Source organism: Macaca thibetana, chromosome 9 (assembly GCF_024542745.1).
Source record: "Macaca thibetana thibetana isolate TM-01 chromosome 9, ASM2454274v1, whole genome shotgun sequence".
Taxonomy (NCBI): domain Eukaryota; kingdom Metazoa; phylum Chordata; class Mammalia; order Primates; family Cercopithecidae; genus Macaca; species Macaca thibetana.
The window spans coordinates 44,130,426-44,144,742 of NC_065586.1; the positions used below are offsets into that span (position 1 = coordinate 44,130,426).

General features: G+C 50.4%; 1 protein-coding gene across 9 annotated transcripts in view; it reads right to left on the bottom strand.

Moving 5' to 3' along the window:
• Positions 1 to 14,317, bottom strand: part of WDFY4 (WDFY family member 4) — a 295,757-nt gene that overhangs the window by 2,037 nt on the left and 279,403 nt on the right. For 8 of the 9 annotated variants that reach the window (XM_050805477.1, XM_050805483.1, XM_050805484.1 and 5 more), the window contains 6 exons: positions 14,050 to 14,197; positions 11,479 to 11,663; positions 10,438 to 10,596; positions 5,732 to 5,911; positions 3,833 to 4,015; positions 2,441 to 2,525 (listed from right to left, as the gene is read on the bottom strand). In XM_050805477.1, the coding sequence (XP_050661434.1) occupies positions 2,441 to 2,525; positions 3,833 to 4,015; positions 5,732 to 5,911; positions 10,438 to 10,596; positions 11,479 to 11,663; positions 14,050 to 14,197 (940 nt within the window). The remainder of the gene's footprint in view (positions 1 to 2,440; positions 2,526 to 3,832; positions 4,016 to 5,731; positions 5,912 to 10,437; positions 10,597 to 11,478; positions 11,664 to 14,049; positions 14,198 to 14,317) is intronic. The other variant, XM_050805485.1, reaches the window with a different exon arrangement.

Sequence of the window (14,317 nt, forward strand, 5' to 3'; positions counted from 1 at the left end):
TAAATGCTGAGAACGTTTTTTCAAAAAATATAACTCAATGATTGTTACTTCACTCATTTTAATGACTGCATTTGGGGACAGACAGTAATTCCTTCAATGTGAAGGGTGAGATGGAGAGACGCCAGCTGGGTACGTCCCTGTGAGGCCACTTCCTTGGACTTAGGGTAGGAGAGATGATACAGCCCCCACTGTCCTGGGGTGACCACCCATGTGTGCACACAGGCCAAGTGCCAGGAAACGCATGAGGGGTCCAGGTGGGAGAAACCACCTCAAAGCACACCAGGCATTTGTACATTTGTGTACAAATCTAAACAACAAGCTTCTCCCAAGTATTTTTTGTGTACCAGATTGAGTCCAAATCTTTGAGGCAATTCCTGAAATAAATTGTACTCAACTGGGCTGGGCCTTGCTGCAAATGGCAAACAAATGAATTCCAAGCAGAAATTAGATTACATCTTCCCACAAATGCAGTATGCTTAATATCTTCACAGATCTCCTTTCTTGCCCCTTAAGACATTTGAGGGATGCAGTAATATACATGCCAAGAGGACACATATGCAAATATTCACGTGTCATGCCCAATACAGGTCCCTTTCCAACAAAGCAGTTTTGAGCAATGTAAGAACAACATGCCTTTTTATTAAAGACCTCCAGAAGTTTAGGCTTGTAAATCTGCACATATTTCAGATTTGTTAACTCTAAACTTCAGCCCAACGTGATTATTTGAATATGTCCATGTCATCCTGTCATTTCATGTTAATCCTCCCTTGAACTGTAATCACAATCTTGGCAGTCAATCCAATGGGGTGGCAGTGACTTTGGGGTAGACAAAGAGGAAGGATGTGGATCTGGGGCTCCCTGTCAGTCTAAGACCCCCTTAAGTAAGTTTCCTAATGCCATCAGCTGCTGTGTCCAGAGAGAAAAATCTCTCAAAAGTCTGCAAAAATGGCAACAATGACCTGCATTTGGGGTAGATTCTTGTCTGTGGCTACTATTATTCTCTCATCAGTATTCTACTAGTTAGGATGCACAGGAAGTGTCTCCATTTGACAGACGACCAGAGAAGTTGCTGTGACAGAGTTGGGTCTAGAACCTCGTTTCCTGCTTTTCACCCTGCTTCTCATTCACTAGACCCCATGACCAATGAGTGCAACCTCACCACAACCTGCAAATCCAATGGCACTGCCAGAACCAACTGAATGGCTCTGAGGTGACTTTCATCTATCCATCCATCCATCCATCCATCCATCCATCCATCCATCCATCCATCCATCCATCCATTCACCCATCCATCCAGCATTCTTTCTCAGACATCCATTTATCAACCATAGGCTTAGCTAATGCCATTAGCTTACTGGGCCCCAGTAGCTTCAAAAGTGGGCATTTGAGTCCAAACTAAAATGGTGTGCAGTCTCATGCAGGTGTACTAGAAAACTGCTTTGTAAGCAGGCTGGGGAATAAGAGCCTTTCCAAGTGGGAGCAGATATGGGAGGGAGCTTGGCCTCTGCTTTCCAAAGATGTGCTGAGTTCCTTAGAATGCACACACTTCTGTCCTTTCACACTGAGATAGGCTGACTCCTTGTGGTGGTCTCCAAGTACCCTAGAGAAACAGGACCTGCGAACTGATGCAGTTCTTAATCTGCATCTTTGTGATGTTATTGATCTTTTTGATGTTATTGTCCTGGCCCAGCCCAGATTGTCGACAAGGGTCCCCAGGTGTTTTTATCTTGAAGGAAAGGACCCCTAATATAGAGCCTAGGACACAGCAGCGGCTGAGCAAATGCCTGTGTGTGCTTGCATGAAGAAGAATCCACAAATGGGTGACTACATGAATCAAAGAGGTGTGGACTGTATTTTAGAAATGAATGAATTGCAAACCTCTACTCCCTTCAGAAGGCAGCCCTCTGAAATCTGGGAAATTCTCTCCTGTGGATGATCACAGGTTCTGGGATGCAGAGCAAACAGGGAGCTAACAGAAGCACTCAGGATGATAGAATTCTCACTTCATGAAAGTGTGTTTGATTGTGGGTCCCAATAAAGATGTCCCAGTTCTGAGCCACAATCTTTTCTGAAATCTGAGCTGGAGGAGGTAATGATGGGGGCGGGGACTAGACAGCTGTGATGGACATGATGCGGTGACAGCTTTGATGGGGAGGTTTTCACCTGTGTTCATTATGGAGGGGTTAGTGATGGTGGTTACATTCCAGTATCTATGGTTAGGTTATTCTGAGGCCGTTGTGGCTGTGATGGCGGCAGATGTGAGGATAGTCTGCTTGCTGGGTGACTTCGGGCAAGTCACTGAACCTCTCTGTGCCTCCCTAGGCCTCCCTAGGCTCTGCAGACCTGGGAGGAGCTGCAGCCCTTGGGCTGAGGTGGAGAGAGGGGAGGTGAGGAGGGCAGGGCAAGGCCAGGACAGCCACATCCCTAGCAGGTCAGGTACCTCTTGGGCTTGGAGGCTGAGCCGAGGGTTCCTCTCCTGCTGGCCGTCCAGGAACAGACATCTTCACATCTTCAGTCTTCCAAACCTGCCCCAAAAAAGCAAATGTCATGGGCTGGGGAGATGATCTTGTCTGCAAGCTCGGAGTGGCCTAGTCAATTTCCTCACACCTAGGGGGGCCCTCAGGGAAGGGATGAAGACATGGCCCCCCTTTCACTTCTGATGTTAATTTACTATCAGGTAAAAGGTTATTTAGGCTCTAGCTTCCTCATGTGGAGGTTTGGCCGATCACAGTTGCACCTTGAATGAGTTTACCCCACCCATGTCCCTAAGTGCATCTCATCTATCCCCCCACCACCCTTCACTTGCAGGGATGTGACTCTGCAACCAGTTTATTACCATTTTGCTCAACCAATGCCTTCTTGCCCATAATGCCACCACCTCTAGAGTCCTCCCTCACCCCTGGGTGGCTGGGCACCCCCATCTTGTGTCTGGCCCTTGGTGCTAATCCTGCTTGTGGGAGCCCTGAGGCCAACTCACTCAAAATGGCTTCTCACTCACCGGGTCTGGATTTTATATCACCAAAGGGCAAGGACCAGCCTCCTCTCAAATGATTCCGTGAGCCCCATGCCAGGCTTAGCACAGCACTGGGCCAGTCTAGGAACTCAGTGACCACATTGAATGAATGAGTGCTAAGTGCACAGAAGACCCTCACTCATGCTTTGGGCGGGCCCAGGAGAGTAATATACCTGCAGCTCGGCCACCCCAGGCTCCTCTGGCTGTCCCACCGATGTAGGCCACACCCCACCAAGCCCAGACCAGCCCAGAATGCCCTGCTTTCTGCAGAGGCCACTGACAAAGTCCTGTGAGGGGACTGCCTGGGTGCCTCAGCTTGCATGGATGGATGGATGGATGGATGGATGGATGGATGGATGGATGGATGGATGAGTGGATGGGTGGATAGGGAGATGGATGGGTAGATGCATGGGTGGGTAGATGAGTAGAGAGATAAATGGGTTGGTGGGTAGATAAATTAGTGGATAGGTGGGCAAGTTCTGTTTGAATGGATGACACAAATATCTCCTTTTAGCACTGGAATATAATCTTTTGCATTTAACCATTCAACTTTTATATGTTGTAACAGTGTTTATTTTAGTGTTTGTGTCTGTGTATGTGTGTGTGCCTGTGTGTGTGTCTGTGTGTGTAATACTATATATATAATTTTATTTATTTACTCTTTCCCTGGAAAGAACCTACAGCTTCATTTGCTGTAGGTAGCTGTTCTGGAATGGTCTCAAATGCAACCTGCAGGTTTGGCCCCCTGGAGGAAGTCAGAAGAATGGAGATGAACACATTTCTTGTGTCATGTCCTCATTCAGCCCAAGACACACCTACCCGGACCATGCCGTCTTGACTCCCGGTGATGATGATCTGGCTTGTGTCCCAAGCTGGGCCCTCTATCAGGCAGCAGCAGGTTATGGCTCCTTCTGGGCCCCAGGCTGTGGTGATGCTGGCCAGGGGCTGTCCATTGACATTCCACAGGGACAAGTGTGCTCCCGCACAGGAGACAATGGTGCCCTGTGCAGTGAGAGCTGGTATCACTCTAAGCTGGAGTCACTGCCTGCCCATCAGCCACATACTCAGCTACCCAGTTGGTACACCCAAGTACCCTCAATTTGCCATGCTCTGAAGACCCCCAAGGTACCCCAAGACTTCCTTCCAGCTGACTTACAGGTCTGCTGTGTTTTCACACAGTTGTAAATTCTGACTTCTTTTCATACTGCAGTCATGTGCTTGGATACTTCTTTCCTGGCAGAAGGCACCTGGCTCACCCTCAGGCTCCTCCCAGATCCCACTCCCCAGCCACACCCTGACTGCCACAGAAGATCCAGCCTGAAGGGCAGCCCTGGCTTTGGACACACAACTTACACCTGGTTGGCCAGCCCTGCCCCATAAAGAAGTTTTAGATGCCACCTGGTGGAGGGCAGGGTACAGAGGTTCCAATGACTGCACGTGGCTCATAAGCTTGTGCAATGTCCCTGAAGAGGGAATTTCTGAGAAGAAATTTCCCCATTGTATCTCCTGATATGCTCACATTAGAGTCTTTGCTCCTCAAGTCCTGTTTATTCTGTAGTGGCCACTGTCACTGAGGCCCTGGGGCCATCCCTTTGAGCCTTGCCCTAATCACAGAACGGATGTATGGGGCTCAGTGCCCCTCCATATTCCCCTGGTCTGGGATCCATTGTAGAATTTCAAGAATTGTTAGGGATGGTCTGTCTGAGGCCAGGGACCATGTCTGATACGTCTCTGCCCCACACCCAGCAAGCACAGACTGAAATCAGTTGGCTGCAGGACAACTTGTCCTGGTACCAGGCTTCTCTGGGGTCTAGAGACACAATTCCTGATGGGTTTTATATTCTCCCAGGTGAAGGCTTCATGCCTTCTTCTATACATCAACCCACCATCTACCAATCCATTATCCATTTCATCCATCTTTCCATCCACCTATTCATCCCTTTATCTGCTCATTTATCCATCCATCCACTCATCTATCCACCCATCCATCCATCTGTTCATCCATCCACCCATGCATCCACTGATCTACCTCTCCATCCACCCACCCATTCACACTCCATCTACTCATCTAACATTGAATCCAGTTTTGAATTCAAGCCCACTTGGAGCACCACTTTCAGCAAAAATTGGAACCAGGAAGCTCCTACATCATCCTTCCTCTTTTGAGCCCTCTGCCCATTTTATTTATGCCCTGGGCCCCTTAGGTTTTCTGTGAGCAGATGCAGAAACCTCTGCATCCTCAGGGAACCCCATATCCCATGACAGGGCTTTGGTCTGGAAGAAATTTCAAACCGATAAATTGATCTCCCTCATCTTTGTTAGCCAGTATGGAAGGACAGGCAGAGAAGCTTGCACTGCCATGAAGACCAAACACCTGCCAAGTCAACACTGATTTGAAGGTAAAGAGCTAAATGAGTCAGCCACGTCTAGCAAAACCCTCACTAAAAACCAGTCTTTCTGCTGCAGCACCCTGGTGCCTGCAGCAAAGCAGACACCTCCCACTGTCCCCACCACCAGAGGGAGGAAAGTAAAGAAGCAGACATTGAAGCTAGACCTGGGTGCTGCACATGAGATCTACAGCGACTGCTCCACACACGTGGGGCCCTCTCAACATTCCGGGGTGGCCAGAGTCTCTGTGTCTCTGGGCTTTCTGCTGAGTCTTGTACTCCATGCTACTGCGAAGGTGAGGACACAGACACTGAGAAACGGGAGCCTTACCGAGACATCGCTGATGGCGACGGCTGAGATGCCCTCCCGATGCATGGGCAAGCGGGTCACATGGGTGAGGTGGTCCAGGTCCCACAGGATACAGGTGCAGTCCTGGGAGCCGCTCACCAGGAGGCTGAAGGCGACTGATGCTGCCAGGCATGTGACAGCCTGTGTGTGTCCATACAAGGCCTGGGGACAGAGACTCGCAGGTTAGGAGAAGGACCCTCAATTCAGCTACTTTGGAGAATTCTTCACCCTCCCTATACAGCTGGGCCCTAGATAAGGAAATGGAGATTCTGAGTGAGTCAGTGATTCCCAAGTCTGTTGTCTGTGTGGCTGGGGGTGTGTGCATGTGCGTGTCCATGACTAGCCTCTTCATTTCATTCATCTCAGGGGTAGAGGCTCTGCTGGGGAGAAACAACAATTTTTTTACTTATAACTCAACCAGAGACTAGCCACATCTGGATGTTTTGTGCTGCCCTACATCTGTCTTGAACCTGGGAGCAGTTCATGTAACTATTTTTTTTTTGAGATGGAGTCTTGCTCTGTCGCCTAGGTTGGAGTGCAATGGCATGATCTCGGCTCACTGCAACCTTTGCCTCCCAGGTACAAGCAATTCTTTTGCCTCAGCCTCTCAAGTAGCTGGGATTACAGGCGCCTGCCACCACGCCTGGCTAATGTTTTGTATTTTTAGTGGAGATGGGGTTTCACCATGTTGGCTAGGCTGGTCTTGAACTCCTGACCTCAAGTGATCCACCTGCCTTGGCCTCCCAAAGTGCTGGGATTACAAGTGTGAGCCACCACACCTGGCCAGTTCATGTTGCAATCAACATACAAAGCACTGTTGGCAAACTGTGGTGCCCACACCAGCAGGTTCAGTAGCAGCAGGTAGCCCGTTAGAATGCAAATTCTTGGGTTCTACCCCAAGTCTCCTGAATCAGAAACACTGGGGATGGGGCCCTGACATCTGAATTTTCACAAGCCTTCAGGGGATTCTCACATGTGCCCAACTTTGAGAGCCATCTCGGTAAGGGAACCTCAGAGGCACGTGCACTCTTGAACTAAACTGGGAAGAAGAAAAGGGGAGGTCACGTGGTCACCAAAAAGATGGGGTTTTTCAAGTCTGATAGGTCTGGATTCATAGCCACTGGGACACTTAGACTTCCTTGGTCTTGGCCCTCGGGTTTGGCTTGTGTGGAACCTGGCCTGACTCATGGATGGCTGTGTGTCCCGATCTGGCTGGAGGCTTTGTTCTCTGTGGACACTTTCCCAAGGGACTGAAATGGCCCACCACGTATGCTGGTACCCCCTGGCCAACTGCTGCAGGCAATGGTGTGGATTCCATCACCAGCACCCCAGAGCCTGGTGAGGCCCTGATCTGATCAGGCCCTGATCTGAGGTCCTCTGCTCACACGTGCTTGCCATCCCCTGGACTCAGCTGGAGGGGCACGGAGGTGGCATTCTGAAGCGTAATTGGCCTGGCTTACCAAGTGGTAAACCTCCACCTTCAGAACAGAGACAATCGCTCACTCATTTGGGTCAATGAGGCTAAGTGTCATTTTTCAAAGCTGTCACTTTGCCTGGTCATAGCAATGAAAGGTTCTGCCACAGGCTCCCATTTGTCCTTAATGGAACCTAACGTGACGCCAACCAGATGGTGCTGGCAAGTTAATGGGTATGACCCACAGAAGAGTTGGGTCATCCTAGGAAAGTGGCAACTGCCCAAGTGAACAGGGGAAAGCAGAGGAGTTGACAGGAACCTTCTGAATCTCTTGCCAGAATGAACTAAGTCTGATGACTCAGTTCTGACCGCAGGGGACACAGCAATGCCAAAGAGCGCAGAGAAGGGAACCCAGGCGTAAGGCTCAGGATGTAAAGACAGGATCTCTGAGCCCCAGTGCCGGCACGTGTTGTTTACGAGTGGAACCAAGTCTGCCTGATCTTCCCAGGAAACAGCCTGGGTGCCTGGCACTGCCCACTTAGGTTAGGCTGGCTGCCTTCTGACCAGCCTGGAAACTCCAGCACCACAAGGCATCCAGCACCCACCATCTGCAAGAGCCGAAGAAATCAAGGAAGGAGACAGCAGCTTCAAATGCATGCTCAAGGGGGGTTTGTTTTCTCAGAATAATACTTCTCTAAAAGGCCAATTAAAATAAGTTCATTATATCATCTCATACCTAACTACAGCAGCAAAAAATGACAGCAACAAGAAAACCCCTGAAAATTATTCCCCATGCTGGTTACATTGCCATGAGACGGGTGCTCTTGATTACTGGTGGTTATGATTAAGTCATAGAACTATTTTGGAAGGCACCGTGTCACTGCTCATAACTCTCCTCCTTGAAGTTTATCGTAAGAAAACAATCAGAAGCAAACAGCAACCTAGATATTTTCTGCAGCACTATTTAAAATAGTTAAAACTTGGAAACAACTTAATTGTCTAGTTTTAGAAGAAATGGTTTATTAAACTCTAGTGCACTGACATAACAAAACAATTGAAATGCAATTTTATGGAAATGGAATGATATGGAATGATTGAAATGTAAATTATAGAGAATGTAGAAAAATGGAAACAATCGGATAGACTGGGTGAAAATAGAATAAAATATCTACACACTGATCAGAAAGATATAAATATGTAATATCTGAGGATGAAAGTATGCAAAAATGAAAACTTTTATAGGGGTGGTAGAGAATTGTCTTTGAAGCAAATTTAAAATTTCTCCTTAATGTTGCAATATCTTTACAAATAAAATACTTTTTGAACTGCCTATGAAGCTCATCAGTGATGACTTTCCTGTTCACAGGTCAAGAATGGACCCCTTCACTGAGCAGCCGTGCTTTGGGGAACCTGCAAGGCCACATTAGCCTTTACAGGTAAGTGATAAAGTGTTTTATTTTTAGAAAATAAGAGCATGTGGGATTCCCATATCTTTTCCTGTTGATTTGGAAGTAGGAGAGGATGATAAATTACATTTTTATGGGGTCGATACGAGGGTGTTTCTGTGCATTTTCACTGCTAAATGGGAGCTCGGAGGATGGTAGAAAAATCACCGCCCCAGTACCCGAAGGCCAGCCCCAGGGTCAGGTGGAACTGTGTACAGTCCCCAGGGCAAGCTGTAAATGGGCAACGGGGATACTGGGGAGAGAGGTCTCCAGTCTTTCATTTCCAGTCCCTTTGCTGAGATCAGGAACCACACCCAGCCGACTGACAACAGCAGTTGGTGAAGGTCACCTGCCTGTCGCCTGTATAGTTGCCTCTCAGTGGGTGCAGTGCCCCTGCATATATGTCAGCGCCCTCTCGCACTGCCCTATTCGTTCCTTCACCTCACATTTGCTGAGTGCTCATGCAGCACCCTCCATGCCCTGCATGGCACCAGGAGACAAGGGTATGCTCTAGGGTGACAGAAGTGGCTTGAAAATTATCCAGAGAAACCCAGGGTCAGTTTCAGTGAAACATGTTCAATTTAGTAAATTTGGTCAGTGGTGATTTTTTCTTTTTTTTTTTTTGAGATAGAGTCTCGCTCTATCACCCAGGCTGGAGTACAATAGCATGATCTCTGCTCACTGCAAGCTCCGCCTCCCTGGTTCACACCATTCTCCTGCCTCAACTTACTGAGTAGCTGGGACTACAGGCACCCATCACCACGCCCGACTAATTTTTTGTATTTATAGTAGAGATGGGGTTTCACCATGTTAGCCAGGATGGTCTCGATCTCCTGACCTCATGATCCACCCGCCTCGGCCTCCCAAAGTGCTGGGATTACAAGCGTGATTGATTTTATACAGCTTATTTTTGTTTCTGTTACTTTAGGGCTCTGTGGCCAACCAAAAAACAGACACAGAAATGAATTGGATTTTAGAGTTGAAAGTGTCCCCTAGTGATATTCTAGGGCAAGTTCCAGAGTATGCAGGAGAGCGCATGGGGTTTACAGTTAGACAAACCTAGATTCAAATGTAAGCTGTTATGAGCCTCAATTTCCTTGTCTGAATGTGGAAATAACAGTTCCTTCTTCATGGAAAAAAATTAGTATACAGAAGGGCCTTGGTGCATTTGGAATGTTAAGCAAACATTAAGTGCCACTGTGATTAGCATTCCCTATGAGGTCTGGTGGTACACATCTTCAGCCTCCTGGCTTATGGTTCCTCTTCCTCCCACCTCAACCACTTCCCTTCGGAAAGTCTTTCATTCGACCTTGGATGCACCACTTATACTTCTTTACATCTCATTTTTCCTTCACCAATAAAGTAGGGGTGATCATGCCACCTATTTTACAGGGCTGTCAAGAAACTAAAATGAGGCAATCCATGTAAAAATGCTTGGCATAAAGGCCAACTTGTGGCAAAATGCTCAAAAAATACTATCTGGTATAAGGAAACTTGTTTCCCCAGACCTGCCATGTGCATGAAGTGGTTGTGTATGGCCCGGCATCTCTCGGTAAGGTGTGGGCCTCTGTGGAGGCACCTGCCCTGTGTACCTGTCAAATGCACCATGGGAATAAAATGATACTCCTGAACGACGCTGAGCTGTGGGCCACCCTCTACACCTCACTTCACTCATTCCCAGCTTCTGAGGGTGGCAGGGCCCTCAGTGAGCAGAGTTAGGGTGTGTTCCGGCACCACACCTGCCCAGGTGCCATGCTGGCCAGAGGTTTTGTCCCTACACGAGGTACTGTTCCCACTTGAGGACTGCACCTGCATGAGCAGAACCATACCTGCCGGAGGCGCAAGCCCCTCGGGCGGCCTTTGGTCATGCTGAGCTCCCACACACACACCACGGTGCTGGTCCCAGAGGTGACGATCATTGTTGGGGACGGGCACACGGCGCACAGACAGCGGCCCCAAGCAGCCAGGTTCTCGAATGTCATCAGGATCTATGGGAGATAAGGGGGATTAGTGCTGCTGTGGAGACAGCAGGGACAGGAGCCCAGGATAGAGCCACAGGGGGATGTGGGCCAGTCTGAGTGCCTTGGGAACTGGGGACATGCCGTGTGTTCAGGAGCCAGTCCCTGGTGACAAAATCCAGACCATCCCTGGTCCCCAAGGAGGAGCTCCTCCTCCAGCAGGTGGGAGGAGACAAGTCAGGGATGCTGGGAAGACCCCATGAGCACCAGCAGGGGGTGGCTCAGCTTGGGGATCAGGAGGGAGGACATGTGGGGCTGAGTTCCATGGCTGCCTCAAGAAGTTGTTGGGGCAAGGCTAGGGAGGGGCTGGGGAGAGCTTGCGGGGTAGGGAATTCATTGGAAGTGATGGAATTAGAGGAGGGGAGCTGGAGTAGGAATGGGGCCTGGGGAGGAGGGCAGGGGCCGCATCAAGAAGGCAGAGGTGACTGCATGGCTTACACGGAGGCTGGGAGGACCAGTAGGGAAACAGCTTGCTCCTGCCAGCCCCCTGAATGCTCAGTGTGTGTCCTTTGAGTCTAAGTCATGACTGGAACCAGAGGAGCCCCCAGGACTTCCCTCCTACACTCAGTGCCAGTGTGAGTGGGCTCAATGTGGCCACGTGTTCAGCCAGTCTCTGCTCTGGAGGTGACAGTGTGCACTGCCAACTTGCAAGCCTTGGAAGGAGGGTTTGAGGCCCAGCCCAAGGAGGGCTTTGCACAGTCACTGAGTCCTCTCCCTCCCAGGCTGGCAGCACGCCTTGTAGGGAAAGTGGGCGAGGTTGCTTTGGGCTCGCTTATCTCTGGAACATCTCTGCCTCCAGCTGGAGGAAGGCTGAGGTCCTGAGGCTGCCCCTGCTCCCTGCAGCCCGCTCACCTTGTCGGAGCCATAGCTCCCCAGGCAGCAGCTGAAGTCATCAAAGCCCCAGCTGAAGGTCCTGTTCCAGAGAGGAGGCAGCAGCAATTTGTTCCTCTCTACAGCTAGAATGGTCTTCTCAGTAGGGACAATGTGGCCGATGGCACCTTTGGGGGACTCTGAGCCTAGAGAAAAGAGGTACATATCTACGCCCCAGTTAGTATGGAGAACTTATGCAAGGAAGAACAGCACCCATTACAGACAGGCCCCTGGGCAGAAGTCACAGGTAGACACACTGGACTCGAACTTATACGTGGAAGGACGGCACCCACTGCAGCTGGGCCCCAGGTAGGAATGACAGGCAGACACACTGGACTTGAAGTTATGCACAGAAGGACAGCACCCACTGTAGCTGGGCCCTGGGGCAGGAGTCACAGCAGGCACACTTCCCACCCTCCCTCAGCTCCACTCTGGGAGCCATCCCCAGCCCCAGCTGGAATATGACTCAGAGCATGGGATTTGGAGCTGCCCAGACCTCATTCCAAGCCTGGTTATGCTGGTCAAGTCATTCCATCTCTTCAGACCCAGCCTCTTCCCATGGAGTAGAGACAACCATGCCCCTTTCAATGTGTGTCCACTGGCACAGAGCCTGGTGCAGCTTGTCAACTCAAAACACTGAGGCCAGCCTAGTTTCTGAGACTGTGCATACCACACCCATCATGTAGGTGCCTTTCCTTCCTCCTGGTGGGGGCCACTCCCTTCCTTGCCCTGTGCTGGGTCAAGTGGGAGAACCACCCTCTTCCTGACCCTACCACCCAGGAGGAAGAGAGGCAGCAAGATTCGGGAAAGGCTCCAGGATAAGACTGTGAGATGTCTCTCCCTGTAGGGAAGGGACTGCGGCATCAATGGCCCTTACCCTCTGGGACTGCTCAGATGAAAAGGAAAGAGTAAAGCCAGGCCCCTTAAAGCAAGGCCCAGTGTGTGCTCGGAGTGGCACCAGCATCTGCCAGGACTCCTGTCTCAGCGCTGGCTTGTTGCCTGCCTGTGTGGCAGATACCACTTCATGGCACTGTCACAAGCCTGAGGGCAGGGCCATTGTCTTCCCTACCTTACACATGAGGAAACTGAACCTCAGGAAGGCCCCCCAGGACCTGTGGCTGGTAAGATCTGCATCAGTCTCCTGGAGCCCACATGGGAGATCTGAGCTCCTTTGTTACTGTTAGTGTGGTTCGCACCTCATGTCCCTCTCTATGAGGGCAGGGGCTGTGCCTGACTGCCCAGGGATTTCAATGCAGCAGCAGATCCCTAGTCCTGGGGCAAATGGAGGCATGGTCCCCAGAGCCAAGAGCAGCAGCACCTTATCCACCAGGGTGGGGTGTGCCAACAACACTGTTCTTGGACTTCAAGGATAAAAAAGGACACCATTAAAGCCCCTGAAAACTTAACTTTATACTCCTTGGGACCTGCATGTTGTTCAATGCAGTGGGATTTCCCCAAGGCAGTGCATGTCCTCAGATGGCACACGCACCCGACTTCATACATACACGGGCCTGGGAACCCAGCCTCACCCTCTCTTCTGCTTCCATCTGGGTGATCCTCCCTCCTGGGCTGGGTGGGACCACCCCCACCCCAGTGGACTCCTGCTTCTATAGAGCCTCTCTGAGCCTTGGTGGCAGCTGAGGAAGCCACTGAACTGTGGTCAGATGAGAGGGACTAATAATCACCCTACGTGCTGGGCATCGAAGGTGGCCCATCTCATCGCACTCTCACTAACTGGCCTTGTTGAGGAGCCCCTGGTCCCTGGAAGAACTGTTTCTCAATCATGGGGCCAGAGTGACCCTCTTCCTTCCCTAGATCACATGGCTCCCTTCATTGGCTCAACCTATTTCTCATGTTTTTCATCCTTTCCTTACCAACTCTCTGCGGGCTCATTTATCTAAGCATCAATACAATTCTGTAATAGCATCCATTCAACCCTATTCAAATCCCCATAGGAACATGGAGATTCAGTGGCTTGCCCAAGGTCACACAGGGAGGAAGCTGTAGGGCTGGAATTCACTCCTGGGCCATCTGACCCAGAGCACATGTTCTTAGCTACTGGCTGCCTGCCTATCCTGCCCTGCTTAGGAGGACCAGTGGCCAAGGCACAGAGGCTGTAACCCTTCCTTGGGAAACTTGGAACTCTCCACTGGTCTCTTGAGGAGAGGAGGTGTGTGTGTGTGTGTACATGTGTGTGTGCATGTATAAAAGAGAGGAAGAGAGATGTGTGTGTGTGCCTGAAAGAGGTGTGTGTGTGTGTGTGTGTGTGTGTGTGTGTGTGTATGTGTGTTAGAAAGAGAAATAGAGAGAGAGAGAGACAGACAGAGAGAGAGAGACGTGGGTCTTCAGAAGTCAAGGTCTAACAGAGGAGCCCCTAGACACTTCCCAGAGACGACGCCCCCCTAGAATCTGGCTGTGATTGGAGATGCAGCCATTCAAAGTCAGTCTCCAATACTTTGCCTAGGTATGTGGTGCTGGACCTCCAGAGGAACCCAGCCACTGAAGGGACAACCCTGGGACAGGACACTAAACAATGCAGGGCCAGGGAATCACCTTTGACCGTGACCTGGGAGGGCCTCAGCGACTGCAGGCTGTAGAAAAAGGGCTGTGGGTGGCCAGGCAGGCTCACGGGGTTAGAGACATCCTTTCCAGGCAGAGCCTTCCCTGCTGCAGTCCTGGCTGGGTGGGGTTTGGTAAAGAGCTGGAAAGACAGGGAACAGACACACATGAGGGGAGAGATGCCCAGAGGAGGGGTCATCCCTGTGCACACTGCAGCTGCACCCCGACTCTGGGGGTTGCCACAGCTGGGCTTGCTCCTGAC